This window comes from Leptidea sinapis, chromosome 46, assembly GCF_905404315.1.
Source record: "Leptidea sinapis chromosome 46, ilLepSina1.1, whole genome shotgun sequence".
Taxonomy (NCBI): domain Eukaryota; kingdom Metazoa; phylum Arthropoda; class Insecta; order Lepidoptera; family Pieridae; genus Leptidea; species Leptidea sinapis.
Window position 1 is genome coordinate 3,978,891 of NC_066310.1, and position 20,814 is coordinate 3,999,704.

Genomic DNA, 20,814 nt, shown 5'->3' on the forward strand with positions numbered 1-20,814 from the left:
TTTATGTTAGCAGTAAGCTAACTGTTTCAGCATCTTTTATAGAGGATTCATACTATGGGTGTAGATAAAGTCATGTATGCAACTGTTGATAATTAGGTATTAAAACACTCATGTGATAATATTATTACACTCGGCTTCGTCTCGTGTGATTTAATACCCCTTATAACACAACGCAAGAACACAAGGCTGTACTCTTTATAATATTACTATAGATAGGATGAGTAGTCAAACCACGTTTATTTATAAAAAGCAAAATCACAGAGCAAATGCTTGGCAGTATAATATGTTGGATAAACTACATTTTTGGGTTGGGGCGTTTAGGCGGCATCTTCAACAAATAAGATGTCGTAACTCATATCAAAAGGGAGGCCGGACAAAGGAACCTCTTTGGAAGTTCTATTTGGAAAACATCCTTAAGATGAATTTATATAAAGATGTATAAGCCATGGTCGCCCACAAGACATATTGTAATTGTCGGCCTATTGTCAGTGGCAGGGAAATTTATGAGGGCATGCAAAAGGTAAAAGGGCACTTTAAGCCAAGGGCGGCTATGGGACTGAAGTTCAGGCGTTGAGACCTTAATTATAGCGGTTTGTTTTTGTTATGAAGGATAATAATGACGAATGAAAAGGCTATATTATGCTTATATGCCTTATCCAAATGTGAGTTTTCTTAGATGTAAATTCAGCTATGATTTCTCATTAATCATTTCGACATTATTATTTGACGTTATTGAAGAGAAATCTTAGCACACTTAAGATTTACAATATTTGGATAATTATGTATTTCCGCAAAATTGCTGCTAATTCAATAAATTTTCTATATGCGTTATATTATGTACCTAAATGTAGGTACTTAGGTACCATTGATATCATTTTATATGACAGTAAGGAACGAGACGAGCAGGACATTCAGCTGATGGTAATTGATACGCCCTGCCCATAACAATGCAGTACCGCTCAGGATTCTTGAAAAACCCCAAAAATTCTAAGCGGCACTATAATTGCGCTCGTCACCTTGAGACATAAGATGTTAAATCTCATTTGCTCAGTAACTTCACCAGCTACGGAACCCTTCAGACCGAAACACAGTAATGCTTACACATTACTGCTTCACGGCACCGTTGTGGAGCCCCTAATCTAGCCGGCATCCAGTGCAATGGAGCCTCCCTGGTGTGTAATAAAACGCGAACTTGACATTTGCATTGGGCTCTCTTAGATTAATCTCAGCATAATTTCAGCTGTACAATGACCATAAAAACGAAATCAAAGATTATGCTTAGCCGACACTCACCTGAGTTTTACATAAGTAAAGTCTGAGTAAAGTTTAAGTACGCTCTTTAGATCTCAGCCTTCGTATGTTATACTAAACAAAGTGCAGGTTTCGAGCTCGCTTAGGATCAGCCTGTCTAACCTAATAAGTTCAGATAGAATCAGAAAGACAAATGTAATCTTTATATTTGTTATATTTTTCATTTCAAGTACTTTTAATATATTTTATATAATTTTTAAAAGAGCAATTTTATATTCTCAAAGATTTATATTCGGCCTATCTAAACAGAATTAGGTACAAGTGTTTGACAGTTCAATAATGTATAATTGACGTAGTGCGTAACGAAGTTATATTTGAATAAGTTGATTGGTCGAGTGTATGGCTTAATATAATAAAGCGCCTTATTCTAAAAGCAATTTCAGGTCTTTAGAACATTTGGCGTCAACATTCAGTTTCTGCGATTCTTCTTAACATTATCAGTTTTATGAATTGGTGTTAAAAATGTATAATAATTGACTTTTTATACTTCATTAGGTTTTATCTACGTTTTACCAGCGTATCACTGACGCAAACAATTAAGTAATGACGCAAATCAGCGTAAACAATTAAGTGTCACAATCACTCTCTAAAACTGTCTGAAACAAAACTCTTCCTCCACGTCTAATAAGCCGAGTCTTCGTTAAGTTGTGTTTTGACCGCGCTTTGAATACAACGCTACTCAATGACAGTCTTCAGTGAAAAACTGTACAAATTATAGCATATTTTGTACTGATCGCGTATCAACTGCTCAACGCTGACGTTGCACACCGTTACACATTGGTCTTAATTTTTCAATCTACTATGATACTGCAAGGCTAACCTTTGTCGTAGGGACTGAGGATATTTGGATGACGTCATGTAGTTAATGTGAGCACCAATTACTGAAATATTCTTTATATTTCAGTTTCAAACTTCTTAATTCTGATGCTGCAAGGGAATCGCTCAACTAACGATGACTTAACTTATTGTATAATACATCCGTATAAACTTAAACCCTATTTAAATTATATGTACCCAAATTTAAATATATTGGCACGGGTTGCAAGTCCGCAGGCCAACAAGTAAACTCATGTAAATAACGTTGCGACACCAGAATTACTAATGCCACCCCAAATCCCTGTTCGCAAATAATTGACGAGTTCATTTACGTCACTTGAATATTTCAGGTCTCCACTCGTACGGGCATCGTGTCCCATTACGTTAGACTACAGATCGTGGTGCCCGAGGCGTTTATATTGGGGTCCGGAGAACACCACGTTGATCTAGGAAGTGTTATACATCTCATATGCATTGTTGAAAAGGTAAGTGAGATTAGATTTAAGGCATTTGTGTTCTTAATATAAGATAGTTGATATTTTATAACACATGCTATATTTACCTGTGTTGTAAATTTGTCCATACAAATTGCGGGGTCATCCCTAAATTACGTTAGGCGATTTTGGAATTTTGACCCTCCCTCTCCTCTTGATGACATGTCGTGAGATTATGCTCAACCCCCTCCCTCCATCCCTTATTTCACATAAGATTTCATTGCGTTACCCATTAAGAGGGGCAGAATCCTCAGAGGGGCTCAAGTTGAGTTCTATGCCTGGACTATGATGCGATGTACTCACACTCCAGTGAGGATGTGTTAAGAATCTTATTAGGCATGAAATGCACATTGTTCGTTCCTGATACATTCAGTAATTTTACGTGATTGCACCCCAATGAAAACTCAATGAATAATGATCTATTATTGTAACTATTAGGTAGGATTTATTTTACTTTTCTCAAAATTTTAGGCTGAGATCTATAGAGCGTACTTATACTTTACTTACGAAAAACTTAGCTGAGGGTAAGCTTAGCATAATCTTTTATTGTCTTATATCTGTCATTTGACAGCTGAAATTCTGCTGAGCTTAAGCTAAGACAGCCAAATACAAAAGTCAAGTTCGTGTCTTATCACACTCAGCTAAGTTTAACGTAAGTAATGTCTGAGCAAAGTATAAGTAGATACCCTCTATAGAGCTCAGCCTGACTGGTGGAATATCGATGTTCCAGAGTCCAACACCGCCGCAGTACGTGTTCTGGTACCACAACGACCGAATGATCAACTACGACGCGATCCGCGGCGGCATCACGGTCGAGACGGAGCCCGGGGCTCGGACACAGTCACGGCTCACGGTCCGGGGCGCCACGCTCAAGGACTCGGGGAATTACACGTGCAGCGCTAGCAACACCGAGCCAGCCTCTATACACGTGTTCGTGTCTGAAGGAAGTACGTACTGTGTCTGCGTATCTAACACGATTTACGGTAGAAGTTGCTTTGTATGATGGGCAACTTGGCAAGTTCAACAAAAAAACAGTAGAAAGAAAAAAGTAGCCCTATACATAAATTTCAGAAGTCGCATATACTTCTTGTGGGAGGCTCCTTTGCACAGGATGCCGGCTAGATTATGGGTGCCACAACTGTAAGCAGTAATGTGTAAGCATTACTGTGTTTCGGTCTGAAGGGCGCCGTAGCTAGTGAAATGACTGGGCAAATGAGACTTAACATCTTATGTCTCAAGGTGACGAGCGCAGTTTTGTGTGTGTTCAAGTGGATTCGAGAATGGTTTAGATTCTCAATTCAGTCCATATATATTACTCCTGCCCATGTTAGTGAACTCCTTCTAACGGCTGGACTGATTTTTCAAACTTAAGACGTGTTTACAGGACAATGTCTGTCGGGTTCGCTAGTATAGGTATATATGTATATATTCTGCACGGACTCACGCCAAGAAAGGGAAGATATTAGAAGGATTTACATATTTGGTGTGCGCATATATTAAGACACGCTTTTATTTCGTTGGTCTATGGCACAACACTGGTGGGTATCGGATATATAAAAAAATCTCTAACCCTGAAGATCCTGGGAATGAAAATGGAACTGGGTATAATTCAATAATTGCATTGTCATCGATCCTTCATGAAGTTTCAAATTAACCTGTTAATTTGAAGCGGACATCGACAGCTGATAAATCAACAACCTATTTACCAGCCTTCTTTAAACAGGATGCCGGTGGGCACCTACACTTTAGGTTCTTTTTTTTCTGCCATCAAGCAGTACAGTGCCGATTGCGATCCCGCTCAGATCAATCAAGAATTTTTACTTTTATTTTTGTAATTTCACAATCTTATCACATTATAATTATTTTTCATTGTATAGTTTCATATTAAAATTAATTTTAAAGTTACATAATTTTTTCATTTCATGAAAATGTTGAATGTACCTAATTTGAATAACCAATCTAGAACTAGTAGATATGTAAGTGCAAATAAATTGTTAATGTTATGTTGAAATATATATTAGAGTTATTGTTGGTACATCTAATGAAATAAATATTTAAAAAAATAATCCTGATCGGCACTGCATTATAATAAGAAACGATCTGCTCGTCTTGTCACGTTCTTTTGTAAAAAAAAAACACAACTTTGTTCAACTTAAACTAATTAATACTGCTAGAAAGCATAATAATATTATATTATCTTAAAAATCTATTTCAATGTGTTACTGACAAAATAAAACATCGGCATATTCCAAACTTTCCAGGTAACAAGATGGCGGCGATCCTGCGACGCAACACTAGCGCCATCCACGGCATTACCTCGAGCATCACCTGCATACTGCTCTTTACTTCAGTAATCATACACTTCGTTTTGCGATGACGGTAGACTGTTTATAGTACGATTTCATTAATTAGATGTAATGTATCTTTCTAATAATGTTAATGTGATTCTAAATCAAGCAGCGATACGTTTCACGGAGACCTATTTTGGATTATTCAATAGCATTTAATGTTTTGAATAATTATTTGAATAGTTCAAGCATTTATGTTACATTTTTTTTGAAATGAAAGCTTCTTTAGACGCTTTGATTAAAAAAACAGTAAATTATACACAATCATAATTATATATATTTTAAATGTTATATTACCTAGTGGATGTACAACACAAAATGTTTTATTTCGTATTATTAACCTCGCCTCGATGAAGTTTTCACTTTCGTCGTTTGATGTTTTGCACATACCTTTTTTAATTATGAATTTATTTTAGTAAACGACATTTATGAAAATGTATTCTGTCATAGGCAACTTTTAAGTCATTGATGGTGGTATGGTACAATTACAGCCACATCAAACTTGGCACAAAATAATATATAAATTACTAACAATATGTTGAATGACGGTGTTCTGACAGACAATCGAACACATGTACATGAGTCTTTGTGAAATGTTTTGTGACTGAAATTTGCTGTGTGATCACACAAATCTCACAAAAAGGTCAGTTAAATTAAAAGAACATAAAAATAAATTAACTGCATTGACTATATTTACCAGTGAATAAAGTAATGTATGTAATTAATTACTAAGTTAGTATCTTCCAATATTGAACCAACTTGTAACGGTTCATTGCATCTGTACGTGACAAACTAATATTATTATTACGACACGCTACACTCAAAGTCGTGCGTCGTAACAGTCGTAACGTCGTAACATAATAAATATTCAATCATTTTCATTGCATAGGAACTAAAAAATCTAATCACTTTATGAAAGATTTCCCTAATTCTACTTTCCCCGCTGTACAAAGTTTGTGGTGACGTGTCAAATCATAATAGTCAATTAAGTAATATAATATAACTAGGCGAATCATGTATTAACGGAATTTATATTTAATCAAACAGTAGAAAACCATGTCTAAAAGAACGAATTTCTTCCTTAGTTAAAACAAATACCCGTATTAAATTAATATACTTAATTACTAAATTTTAAGTACATAGTACATAGTTATAAATAATGTAGCACTTTATTATTATTAAAGTTATGCTTCTTTTGGTGTGTTGAGTGTAAATTATCAAAAGGGGGAAGATAAAATAAGTTCTATACAATTATTAGCAATTAAAACGTAAGTATGCAGTAATTCCATTGAGTGTCCATAGGTAATTTTTTGGTTTTTCGATAATATTTTTTATTATTTAGCGAAAAAATTATAATTAATTTTTCATTATCATATGTTATCGATTTATACATATAGTTAAAAAAAACCGCTTATTGTTATTTGTAAATATCTACTATCTACAAAATAATCTGTATTGACGCAGTATGCCCGCTAGATGTATACCACAGTGGTGCCATTATTCTGCTGTAAAACCATTAATGAGCCAGAATTATTGCGTTTCAGTTTAAAGGTTGTAACTAATGCAATTGCTGTACTAATAAAACTTAACATCTAATCTCTCAAAGTGACGACCGCAATTGTGATGCCGCAAAGAATTTTGGGTTTTTCAAGAATCCTGAGCGGCAATGATTGTAATCGGCAGGGCGTAACATCTACATACTGACAAGGGACATTGGTCATAATAAGGTGAATTTCTTGCTCATCTCGCCACTTTTTCTCATAAGAAAATGTACACAGATTGTAAAACTATTTTGTGTAAGTACCTAATAATTACTGTTTTTATTAATGAATTTGTTTTACATATTTGTTATGAATGTTTATTAGGTCTAACTTAAGTAAAGCTACGAAAGACACTTATTCATGATTCATTTTTAAATTAGTTAAAAATTGTTCATATGATTCAAACCTTAAAATCGAAAAAAACGAAAGCAATACGGCGAGTCACTTTGTAAATACCGTATTAATGAGAAGAATTGCGGAGACAAGCCACGAAATTTGACTAAGCGGCAGTTAATAACGTAGCTATATAATATTTTAAAAACCTTAATATAATGGAGCCTCTGAGCCTTAATATTAATTATTCTCATAACTTGCCTGATGGAAACCGAATACCATTTGGTTAAATTTGTTGTATTTTGTAGTGAATCATTTAATGTGTATGCTTTTTATTGTAACATGAATTAAATATTTGATTTTTATTATGGATATTATATCTAAAATTATTTCAATCAGATTATAAGTATTTATATTGAATAATATACGATAATTTGAAAACCCACATTTATTGTTAAATATTTATATAAATATGGACATTCCCAAAAAATTCTGAACTCCTTGTTTACCTGTACCATGTATATATCTAATTTGAATCGCTCAATCAATAATGTTCATTTCAAACTAGAGTATAAATAAAATAAGGAATACATAAATAATATTAGAATAATGCATTTAAGTGTTTGAATTGATTTGATCTTGACAAAAAACGATTTTTATTAGAATATTTTGTAAGTTGTTAGGGCAGGTGAAAAATTGATTTTTAATTTTAATTGTTTAAATAAACGCTATTTAATTCAATTATGCGGCATATTAATATTTTCATGAGTTGCATTTAATACCTTCTTTATTGCAATATTGTTCTTTCAACAAACGTAACATAGGAGTAATATTTTTTAAGGATTTTTATTTTGATACGCCAAAGAGGTACCTATAACTTCTAGCGTGCGTACATAAGTACACACTTTTTAATAAAAATTTTTCGACTTAAGAAAAAACATCTATGTGAATCTATGAATGTAGCGAATCTATCCATGGAAGATAGTATAGTAAATAAAACGAATTAAAAAAAAAATTAGTGCGTACAAAGTACACATGTCAGATGTGAAACCTGCATTATGCACGAACCTCTAAACTGCATATGAAGTCCTGGTACATGTTGCTAGGATGACACATAATTTCAACCGCTATGAAAGACATTACTATCACCGCTACCATATTTATGTTCTGGTGTCGATGTAGTTATACGTCGTTCGCATGACGTCAGAATATATTTAGGTATACTCGCGTCTTAAGACAATCTCTTCTTCAACTATGATTGCCTGGTACCAAAACACAGTATAATGCTCCCTATCAAATATTCTCCCACGTTAAATCTTATGAATTTATGTGTCTCGTTTTACTGTCCCGCTTTTTCGTTTCATCGACTTTCAAATCACAACGATGATAAAGAAGTTTTCACTTCAAAAATTAGGTAAACAATTCTTATCATTTCACACCTGCTCTAAAAACTTTTCAACATTAAGTAATATGTTCTACGTGCTATAGTTAGGTACTATTCCCAGATTGAATGGTGCAACAGTATCTCAATACACATGAAGACAAATTTTTAACATGTTATTTCTACAAACGCTCAGCACAGACTAAATGAGTTGACTACATCTGACAACTTGTGTTACAAACAATGAAAGTGAAACGTCCTCCTAGTACGTAGCACATATTAACTCAAATTAAAATAATCGATAAACCTTATACGTAATACAAATCCTATTTCGTGAAAGTAATAATAAAAACTCATTCATATTTCAGATATACACAGTAGATGATATTCGTGTAAATATAATATAGGTACGTAGAATAGTCCATTAGCAATTGTAAATACTTTATCAGTGTTACTTGAAACTATTTATTGTACAAATAATTTTTGGTGATTATGTATCTATGCAATAAATATTTCTTCGAAAATCATTTCTTTACGACTCCTTACCTTACCTTTTACATAACGTCGTAATTGGCTCATAGATGGTATCAAGTTTTATACCGTAAAATTGGTCTCCATCATAACTGGTTTCCCCGCAAGTTGGAGAGGGACATGCCGCCATCTTTATGACGTCATAGTGGCGTGAACTCCAGACATTTGATTCAATGAATCCGAATAAAAAGTACTGTAATTTGCTGCCTTTAATACGACTTTAATACGATAAGCTTCGATCCCATATCTACCTATGAAATGATAATTTTTATGTGAGAAGACCAGTGTACTTGGATGGAAGTCGCATACCCTCTTGTACTCACTTTATTTGAAAGTATCATGTCGTATCGTCCTGGAAACATCGGTTTGGTTGTACGAGGTACGGAGTTCTTTGAAAAGCGCGAAGTTGATGCTGTTAGATATACCGCGGTAGAGAGTACACAATGAAAAGATGTCTCCATCCAATGCCAAATCGTTCTCGTAGTACTTTACTGGGACACCGAAGTTTGAACCGCTCTGTATCTGTATCTAAGACAACGTCGATACATGCAATTCTTACTTCACGGGTCATCGATACTTATTTATTTATTTAATACATCACAAAATTCACAGAACTTTTGTTTAGGTTATAATAATAATTAGAACTTACTTCTAATAATGGATTTGCAATATTTATAATAAGACATGGTATTTGTGTGTGTGTGTGTGAGAGAGATATAAGAATCGCCTCAAGTTTATATTTTTTTATTTCTTTTATTTTTTCAATTTTTTAAAATAAAAGTTACTATATTTTTTTTATATATTAGCTAATAAAATGCTCGCATAATGCCTTTATTTTATTAACGGGATTGACAGGTCGATCGCGAGTGCTTTTTGAGTCGATCTCGAGAAAAAAATCCGGTATGATAAACTAAAATCGGTAATTACGTACCATTTTATGAAAAGTATGCTCAGGACATGCAGTGTCATGCAGATTCAACATCCAAAGTAGCTCTTTAGTTAAGATTAGAACTTTAGAACGCGTTTGTTTTGTAAGAACCAATAAACTCGCAATTTTGAATAATAATTATGAGTTTTTTCATTGACATTTAAGAGCAGACCTACACTTACCTTGTTTAAAAAAAATATATTTTGCGCAAAACTAATATCTATGTCATCGTGACACTCTACATAGATGACGATCCATCATCACACATACTTGAAGCCTTTCAGAGCCGACCGATCGTAGTCTAACAATTTTGAGGTAGATCGCCAGTAGTTTAAGTATGTATTCAATAACTTTAACTATGTTTTTACTTATTAATTTACATTTTTTGACTTACTCGTTTTGACTTAATCATTTAGTAATTGACTTCTGTGTATTTTGTTGCATCACTTTGCATATTATATTATAATTGAATTGATTTGTAAAATTAAATTGGAAATAAGAATCTGTAATACCATTCTGTTTTGAAAAGAGCATCCTTAGAGTTTCTTGCTCGTTCTTCTCTAAGGAAATCTGCCTTCGGAACGAGCTGTTATATACCTACGAAATAAAAAGTTTTGCTTGTTTGTTTGATGGGCACCACAGCGGCGCCTTTTTCTGTGTTGTGTTGTGAGTAGTTATAATGTGCAAGCAATTATTGCTTTGAGACTTATGACTGAAATTGATGGGCTTGATTGCAGTACAGTTCAGAATTTTGGCTCAAATCATAGTATCTATATTATTTAAATCAAACGTTCTCCGAAACACGTATTCTTTGGACTACATCGGAATATTTGCCGCAATCCTGGAGAGAAGAATAAAACCCAAAGGTGACTAATAAAAAAAAATAGAAAAACAGTATATAATATCTAATGCGTCGTTTTAGAACCAACCAACCGCGAAGAAATCGGTCAAACCATTCAAAAGTTATAGGTTTACATACTTACACACACACACACACAGTAACACCCTCGCGAGAATAGTTAGGGAAGCTTCCTAGGACCTCAGAATGTTGAGATCTGATGAGAATTCTATTTTTTCAAAACGGGGTAAAATCAATAAGTTGCTTTCTTTTCTTAGCAAAATGATTTTGTATAGATAAAAACAAGGTTCGATCAAGTTCAAGGCACAAGCGTATGACATTCTGTTCTATAGTTCTGCGGCCACTTTATAATGCCACTACAACTGCGATATTTCGGCATTAACAGCCGTGAAATTGATAGTATTGCAATGTGTTGTACTTTACAAATGCAATATATGAAACACTTAAAAATTATATAAATAGATGCAAATGTAAATTATGCGGTATATGCGGCTGTTTTATTACTTATATTACTAACGATTTTACTTACAATAATTGGACAAATTGTGCAACTTATGATGATGAATGGAGGAGGATTGGGTACAGAGGTCACCTGACAGGAAATCATCCCCTCTTCTGTCGCTCTTATGCCAAACAACAGAAATCATTTGAGCTTTTCCATGGATTTTTTATGCTTGGTTTCGACTCTACGAAACTGACTAAAATAAACATATTTTAATTGGACAGGACAACTTCGGGTCCCCTTGTTCTCTATAAATATAACGAATCTCCAGAAAACATTAATAAAACACTCAAATGTTTTTTCTCTATAAGATTAGGAAGATCATTTATATAGATAAGAAAGAGGAACGGTCCGAGAATAGACCCTTGTGGTACCCCCATACTGAGAGGAGTCCCAGGAGATCTCCTGCCATTCACGTGTCCATCTGAGTTCTATTGCTTATATGAAATCAGAAGATATATATATGGGTACAGACGTCACCTGACAGGAAATCATCCCCCCTTCTGTCGCTCTTATGCCAAACAACAGGAATGGTTGTTGGTTTCGACTCTACTAAACTGACTAAAATAAATATATTTTAATTGGACAGGACAACTTCGGGTCCACTAGTTCTCTATAAATATAACGAACTACCAGAAAACATTAATAAAACACTCAAATAATTCAACAAATTTACTATTCACACCTTAACATGTCACTAAATAATAAATTAATATAAGCCGTCTCATAAAATTCCACTTTAAACATATAACTATCAATAATACATATAAAATTCATCAAATATGCGAAATTAATTCATCGCCAAATTAAATAATCTAGCGACACCGATTATTCGAGTCAATTGCATGGACGATGATCACAGCAGACATGCGGAGGCGGCGATAAACTTTTAAGCCGAAAGCAATTCTGCTTTCAAACTTTTATGATCGCGGACTTAAGCATTGTTTTTTTTTTCACAGCAGAGGGTGGGGGGGAATCTTGGCCCCCTCTAGAAAATGTAGGAATGCTCACAAGTAATATTAGTAGGTACGTAGGTAGCCTATTAATAAACAAAAATAAAATTAATTCTATAGGTAGGCGAATTTTATAAGATCGTACTATTAAATTGGTTTGTCTACTCCCCTCCCCCCCTTACCAAAATACTACCTACGCCGATGTAAAAGGGAAGAAACGGGCAAGAGGCTCACGTGGCGGGTAGTGGTGAGGCACCCGCCGATGGACATCCGCAACACCAGGGATCAAGAGACGCGTTGACGGCCTAAGGAGTATATACTCTACGCTTGAAGGTCCCTAAGTCGATTCGGGAATACTGCAGCCAGTAATTGATTCCAAACGCGGCTGTACGAGGCAAGAAGTTTTGCGAGAAAAGGCGCGGTCGTAGAATGCCAGACGTCAAGTGGTGCGGGTTGAATTTCGCATTTATTTATTATTATTATCACAGGTACGATATTATATAATTTATTGCAGTTCTGTCGTGATCATGATTCATGCAATCGGATCGAAATATTAAATAAATAATATAGACTGTGAGTAACTTTTAATTTCTTTTAGTCCCTTTAAAAAACAATATTCTCGCCACCACCGCAGTTCTGTTGAGACCAACATTTTAGAAACTGATTCAAAATCTGTCATCATGCTTATAGCCATCATAATATAATATGGTTGATTCAGATTGAAACAGTCTATACAACTAGCAGTATAAATTTGAGGCATTAAAATATAAGCAACACAGTTTCTCTATACACGGTTTAAACTGATAAAGAAACATATCTATTTAAATATTATAAATAATAATCTTTACTGTTAATTCCAAGTTCCACAAAATGGTTTAGGGGCGGGGCTTCACCACGGCCGACCAATCACAACAGGCCGATTGTATAAAAGGGCGGTGCTGCAGAATAAATTCATGAGAATAGAATTTTGCCATTGAAATTAATTTAACTAATCTAAATCTATCAATCTACCACAAATACTGCGTAAAGGCACCAATAAATAAATAAAATTGAGCTAAATCATGAGGTAAGGTACTTATAGAGATCTAGAGTCGTCAGCCCCTTGATCTTGTTGCTTGATAAGATTCCAATAGTGACCTTTCTGCTTCTTCAGTTGGTCATGCGTTCCCATCTGAAATACAATTCAGTCCTTGGTCAACATTTCCCGAACATAATATGGTAGATTAAGTAATTTAGATGTAATAGTTATTTGTTTTGCAACTATTGTGTAATAAGGGGTATTAAAACACGAATGTGTGTGTGATAATATTATCACATGAGTTTTTTAATACCAAATTATCAACAGTTGCATACAAGACTATATCTACACCCATAATATGAATCCTTTATAAAAGATTCTGAAACAGTTCGCTTACTGCTAACGTTAAAAAAGTCAGTCCTAATAATCATAATATCATCCAAAGGACTGTTATTATGAAAACGGATGATATAATGTTGTACTGAATTTCAATACAACACTCGTTTGGATGATATGATGGTTATTAGGACATTGGGTGTTTTAATGTTGGCACTAAGCTAACTGTTTTATCTACAACAATGCTTTAAATCCTCTATTAAAGATTCTGAAACAGTTAGCTTATTGCCAACATTAAAACACCCAATGTTCTAATAACCATTACATCACCCAAAAGAGTGTTGTAATGTTGTACTGAATTTCATAACAACACTCCTATGTTTTTTTTTATCCCTTCATGCGCAAAGAGTTTCAACATACAGCCACATTCTTATTGCTCGATGCGTGGTATCTGTATGAATTTCAAAAAAAGAACATTTTCGTTTACGCGCGCTCCACACTCCCAGAACGTCGCGTGCCGTAAAAAAAAGTAGGTTATTCGAATCCCCGCCATTTTTCTTCGATATTTTTATTGTTTTCTTTACAAAAAATGAGTGATTCATTTTAAACGCTGCAAAAGAACATTATATTCGAGTGAATTTTAATTATTGCACTATACAAAATGTAAATTACTACTAAAATAAATAATTGTTTCTTAATACTTATATTATTTGTATATAATCAGTAACGAATGATATTAGGTTACTACTAGGACTGGTGTTTTAATGTTAGCAGTAAGCTAACTGTTCCAGAATCTTTTAGAGTATTCATATTCTGGGTGTAGATAAAGTCTTGTACGCAACTGTTGATAATTAGGTATTAAAATACTCATGTGATACTTTTATCACACTCGGCTTCGCCTCGTGAGATAAATCCACATTCGTGTTTTAATACCCCTTATTACACAACAGTTGCGTAAATAACTATTACAATCTTTAATAGAGGATTTAAAGCATGGGTGTAGATAAATATTTATAATGACGTTTAAAAAGCGCTTAGTTTAAAAATTTGACTTTGAAAAACAGCCATTTTCTTATTTTCTTCGTTTCAAAGTGGTAAGATTATTAATTTAGAATGTAATAAGATTAAAGAAAAGAAGAGAATTAAAGAAAAAATTAAATATTTCATTATCATATTTCAATTATCAGTGACCTAACGTTTTCTCATTAAAGGTGTGGACCTCACAGCAATACCACAGACATACTAAGATATATGGATATATCGCATATCCATCTATTGGTCATTTAATGTTTGTGGAATCTTAGAGTTCTTTGGACATATCGCCAGAAAGGATGGCCACAACCTCGAACAACTGATGGTTATTGGGAAGGTAGACGGACGACGCTCCAAAGGTCGCCCTATAAGATGGTCTGACCAAATCCGCATATCTCTGGATACTGGACTTCATGCACGTAGCCAAAGAGAGACACAGATGGCGAAGTACTGTCAAAAACAATTTGATATGTTTTTTTAAAGTGATAACCCTCACTTCTAGGATTAATACACAAATAAAATTTGCAAATAAAATTTTATGAACGATGCGGGACTCGAACCCACGACCTCTGGCGTTCCGTGCCAGTGCTCTCCCAACTGAGCTAACCGTTCGAGTGACGTATCGTCATAAAATTTTAGTTTAGCTCAGTTGGGGGAGAGCACTGGCACGGAACGCCAGAGGTCGTGGGTTCGAGTCCCGGGTCTATAATAAACTCCCCGAACAGATAGCAAATTTGTCTATAAACAAATTCAAAGCCTTCACAAAAATTAAATTAAGCAGCAAAGGCTATTACAATATCCAAGATTATATAATGATAAAGCAGCCTGGAATTGAATTGTTCTACTTAGTGCGATTTGTTTTTGTGTGATTTTAATTATTTGATATTTTTATTTTCATTTGATTTGTTTGACTTTAATTTTATCTGTTTGATATTTATTAATAATCATTATGACATTAAGTGTATGACGGAACTTAAGCCATTGTTGATGCCATCAATGTTATGGGTTCAATAAATATTTTTGTTTTTGATAACTTAACAACATACCTCAACGATACTCCCTCGATGCAGCACCACTATCAGGTCTGCGTTGATGATGGTGGACAGCCGGTGTGCTATCACCAGCACCGTGCGTCCCTTGGAGGCACGCTCCAACGCGCGTTGAACCTCACGTTCGCTACTCGCGTCCAACGCACTGCAACACAGAAAACATTTGACGATCACATGATAGCCCAGTAGTTCAAATTCAAATATTTTTATTCAAAATAGGATGTGGCATCACTTATTGAAAGTCTAAAACTACCACCCATTCCAAAACGAATGCCTCAGACAAAAAAATATGTTTACAAAGTAATATTGTATAATTAAATTTATAATTTAGAAGCTTAAGGGCGGTCGCTCCATTCCCAATCTGTGGTATCATTAAGAAAGTCATTTATGTGATAAGTAACCTTTACCACACAAAAGTTTTTAAACAATTCTTTCGAATAACGTAATACTTTTGTTTTGAACATTTTCTGGGATGTTGTTGTAAATGCATATACATCGCCCCCCAAAAAACTTACTAACTCGACTTAGTCGAGTAGTAGGCAATATAAGCTTATGTCTGTTCCTGGTGTTAACATTATGGTAATGACAGTTTCTAGCAAATTCACTTATGTGCCTATGAACATACATTACATTATCAAGAATATATTGAGAAGCAACAGTCAAGATGTTAATTTGTTAGTGACCCAACCTACTAGCTATAGGTATTAATCCCAGTAGGTGCAAAACATTTATGTGATAAAAATGACAGGAATGGACCAGTGACCCCAAACAGCGCCAATTCGCTAGCACTACTCATGGATGAGCAACCGATTCCTTCGCCATTAGTTAAGAAACGGAACGACTCGCGCCACGATATCACCACAAGATGCGACATTTATGATCAGTGTGCCATCACATTTAGCTTTAGTACCTTAGTTGGAAACTTGGTGATAGTTGCAGAAACAAAATGAAAACAAAATTTCCTAATTAAAGTATTGATCACATACCTCGTGGCCTCATCTAGGATCATAACGGGCGGGTTCTTGAGTACTGCTCTGGCGATCGCGATCCTCTGCTTCTGTCCTCCGCTGAGGGACATACCCCTCTCCCCGACCAGTGTCTCGTACCCCGCCGGAAACTTGCGGATGAACTCATCAGCATTCGCCGTCTTGGCGGCTTCGTATATCTTAAAACACATTTAACAAAACATTCAGCATCTCTTGTATCATATTTATAATAGGATCTGGATTAATTAGATCAATACAAACTAGGTTAGTTATAATAATAATAATAAACTTTATTAGCAACATAATTACACTGCAGAACATAGGTCAATATTTAAAAAAGGAATAATGAATACAATAACATTGAGGAGTAGTGCAATCACTTTAGTTTTTAGTTTTGCCAATCGGAGGCCCACTCAGTATTATCGACACGCATTTTCAGTGGGCACCGTGCTTCGCAGCACGGACAGCGGCAACGACATACAAATACATTTATAGCTGTAAGTAGAATAACTGTTTAAGTTAACTGTGGAGGCGTTACTGCAACGCTGGAAATCCAAGACGAGACAATTAATGACTTTTCATTTTTTGTGACTGTTTATTTTTTTTTTACTTTTATTTCTTATTGCACATTACTGCCCTGCCCACTGCCACTTTAGTTTCGCAATCGTCCGGGCTATGTGACTTTGGTTTTCCTACGGATCTTTTCATTACTGATTCGATCTCCCAGAAAAACCAAGCATAGCCCTCTGAGCAACTATGAGCTTTCTTATAAGACGCAGTGTTGGTATGCCCCCCACAAGAAGACCGATGATCTGATCAACATCGCTGGAATAGAGGGTACGCAGTACGCTTTTGTCCAGCAGTGGACGTCTTTCAGCTGAAGTGATGATGATATTTGAATCACTATTTGAAAGTAAGTATCTACTACCCTAGTTAAACACAATAAAAGTTAAGAGGAGGTCATTAGAGCTACCCGGCATTCAGCCAGCATAGCCTCGTCGATGGATGGTTCTTGTCTGGTTCTGCGCAGGCCACCAAATTATATAATTTTATAGTTGTTTTATGATTTAAAGGATGGACTGAGAGTTTTGATCAATTCTTCTTCCCATGTCAAAGCACCTTTACGAACTGATGTAGCTTCATGATGTATACCAAGTGTTGTTGCAGTATTTTATGTTATTATTACTGCCTGTGGTAAATAGATATATTTCTATTCTATAATATCGTCGCTGTCACCAGTAAACGTCGAACAATCAACTCACGACCCATGGTGTGCCAATGTCGTGGCAATGGGTTATCCACTTGCCTACCACACGAGTCCGATTTGCCAGCGAGGCATTATAGGCAGAGGGAGGCATAATACCCTACTGTTGGGAAGGTTTCAGGGAAAATTTTAATGTTTTTAGAAATTTAATTGGTACCACAATTTATGGACGATGCGGGACTCAAACCTGCACCCTGCTCAAGATAACCCCACGCTCTTACCAACCAAGCCAACCCTCCGATTGAAGCATGCTTCATCAGTCTTGGTATGTTTATTAAACCCAGGTTGTGGCGCCATCTATATTTCGATTGATATCCTGCTCAACTCCAATAATTGTATATTAGAGAATTGGAATGTAGCTCTTTCAAATATAAACAATTTGTTATTTGTAATCTAGCTCACTTCTGGGATCAATGATCATTATATGTTTTGTTATTTGGTTTAGTTCTTGTGACGGTTTTCACCATGCTCGCTTAAATGTCACTACTTGTGGCGGCGACGTGGGACGAGTCGTTACCTTTCCCTAAAATATGGATGAGGGAGGCGATGGCTGGCCCATGCGTCATGCTCGTGAACGGGTGCTACTTGTGGTGGCAGGATTATGATGCCTGTAGCCGGAAACTCTGCTTCAGATTATTATAAGTTATTATACATATATATTTTATATATAATCCCTATAAAATGCTCACAGAATACCTATATTTATTTACGGTGTCTGTGGATGATGCAGCATACTGTACTCAATAACTTTTGTATTAATTTACATTTACTTTTTTGACTTACCCATGTAAGGCATTGACTATCTGAAGTTTGAGTATGATTGTTGCATCACTTCACATATTATATTGTAATTGAAATGATTTGTAAGACAATGAAAATGTAAATCTGCATTTAAAAGAGTGGTAGTGAGTTTCTTGCTACTACTTCTCATTAGCTCAACCCTTTACGAAGTAGCGGTTTTTTTTTTTTTGACATTCATAACTGTAATTTCCTTGACTTGATAATTTGATTAAGAAAGATGTTTAACCTCTTCATCTGTGGCGTCGGGTTTCCCATATCGGATGTTCTCCCGCACGCTGGTTGCAAACAGCACCGGCTCTTGACTGATGAAGCCCAGCGCTCGTCCACGGAGCCACTTTCCATCCATATCGCGGACGTCGATGCCGTCTATCGCGACGCTGCCCTCGTTTACATCGTAGAACCTGGAGTGGAGTGTATACATATATATGTCGGAGAATTAAAATATTATAATAATACTAGCTGACCCAGCAAACGTTGTATTGCCGATATTAAAATCGCGATACAAGAGTAACTGTTGATCGTAGATGGGTGAAAATTTGAAGTTGTATGTATTTTTTAATGCTGACTCATAATCAAACAAATTTAAAAAAAAATCGTATGGACCAGCCTTAACATTTAGGGAGATGAAAAATAGATGTTGTCCGATTCTCAGACCTACCCAATATGCACTCAAAATGTCATCAGAATCAGTCAAGCCGTTTCGGAGGAGTTCAATGTTTAACACCATGACACGAGAATTTTATATATTAGATTGTATGATTATATTCTATTCATATTATTGTGGCTGAACTGATGGCGAACGTCATCTGTTAAAGTTAAAGTTTGTAGCTGTCACTGTCATATCCGTTAGTGACGCTCGTGCGTACCTCAATGTCTGTGACATGATTGAAGTTAGTTATTGTCCTATCAGTGGAGCGCTGATTGACTTAAACCAAGTTGTCGGATACCTGGCGACATATAGTATAAGTGAATTTATACTTATTTATTTAGTATTAAATTTGTAGATGTCCAATTATTACATCAACTATTACATCGTTGTTCCACGTTCTCGTAATGTAATCAAATAATAATTTGCACCTCAGTCTGCGAGGTCATAACAATTATCACACATAGATATTTCTATACATATAAATAAAATTGTAGTGTCTGTTTGTAATATTGAAATAACCGTTTTTTACTACATGTATATTTTATAAATATACGGTACATACACCAAAATATTTTTTTTTACAATTTTTTTTCTGTCTGTCTGTCTCTTTGTTCCGGCTGGACCGATTTTGACGGGACTTTTATTGGCTGATGTAATAAGGAGTAACTTAGGCTACGTTTATTTTAGAAAAATTCTTTTATTTTAGAAAAATTAAGTAATGTTGCAATGTCAAAGAAACGGTCTAACTCTATAAATAATTTCTATGGCTAAACAACGTTTGCGCGGTCAGCCAGTAAACATTTTACTTACCTTTCTAATAGAGCAGCTATAGTAGATTTGCCGTTCCCGGAACTGCCTATAATGGCAACGGTCTTTCCAGCCGGAATTTTCAAATTGAAATTTTTAAGCACTACCTGAAAAATAATCGATATATCCTTAAACAAGTAATAAAAAGGCATGTGAAAAAAAGCGAAACTGCTCAGGATTTGATACAAGCAATTTATTACCAGTAATATTGACATTTCTTATGATTGGATAGTTGACATTGACGATGACGTATTTTTTCTTAGACAAGTGACATTTTTGACAGATGTCAAAGAAATGGTAGTCGCCATATTTTGCGTCATGTAAGTCTGTAATTTACAATATTTCTAATGTTTCTCGACAAGTACACTGCGCGATATTAGATTTAATTTACCTTATTAAAGTAAGACTTCTTTACGCACGCTTGACTAGAACAATAAGCTGGTGAAGACGTGAAAAGTGTGTTCGGGCGAGGCGAAGGGAAGTTGAGTTTTGCTAATATAATTTTATTGAAATATACTTAACATAAATATTATTTTGTTTGGAATGTTTTTTGAAATATTATTTCTGAAATAATTTTATTTGTAATTTTCTTTTAAAGTTTTTCACTACCTCTTACTCCACATCACTCCCCTCATCGTTTCTTTATCTGTCTTTCAAATAGGCAATACAGAATTAAACTAATGTTTTAAGACAGAAAATACACATTTAAGTAGTGGAAGCGAACAACCTGGCATGCAGTACTTTTTGATGGTAAATGTCTGTTTATTACAAAAATCCTCCAAAAAAACCATTTTAAAATCGAATTTTTTTATTCTTAGTTTGTATTAGAACTTTTTTATTTTCTATGAAAATTTGACAACATTCAAAACAGTTTG

The 20,814-nt window shown here is 34.9% G+C and overlaps 2 protein-coding genes across 3 annotated transcripts in view; one reads left to right on the plus strand and one right to left on the minus strand.

Moving 5' to 3' along the window:
• LOC126977997 (neuronal growth regulator 1-like) overlaps positions 1-7,457 on the plus strand; it is a 477,303-nt gene extending 469,846 nt beyond the window's left edge. Inside the window, exons 7-9 of the mRNA XM_050826732.1 lie at positions 2,478-2,612; positions 3,352-3,568; positions 4,883-7,457. Coding sequence (XP_050682689.1) covers positions 2,478-2,612; positions 3,352-3,568; positions 4,883-4,998 — 468 coding nt within the window. The 3' untranslated portion in view covers positions 4,999-7,457. The remainder of the gene's footprint in view (positions 1-2,477; positions 2,613-3,351; positions 3,569-4,882) is intronic.
• Positions 7,458-11,703: 4,246 nt separating this feature from the next.
• LOC126977933 (mitochondrial potassium channel ATP-binding subunit) overlaps positions 11,704-20,814 on the minus strand; it is a 31,160-nt gene continuing 22,049 nt past the window's right edge. For both annotated transcript variants that reach the window (XM_050826627.1, XM_050826628.1), the window contains 5 exons: positions 19,943-20,046; positions 18,710-18,884; positions 16,419-16,597; positions 15,430-15,577; positions 11,704-13,168 (listed from right to left, as the gene is read on the minus strand). In XM_050826627.1, the coding sequence (XP_050682584.1) occupies positions 13,073-13,168; positions 15,430-15,577; positions 16,419-16,597; positions 18,710-18,884; positions 19,943-20,046 (702 nt within the window). In that variant the 3' untranslated portion in view covers positions 11,704-13,072. The remainder of the gene's footprint in view (positions 13,169-15,429; positions 15,578-16,418; positions 16,598-18,709; positions 18,885-19,942; positions 20,047-20,814) is intronic.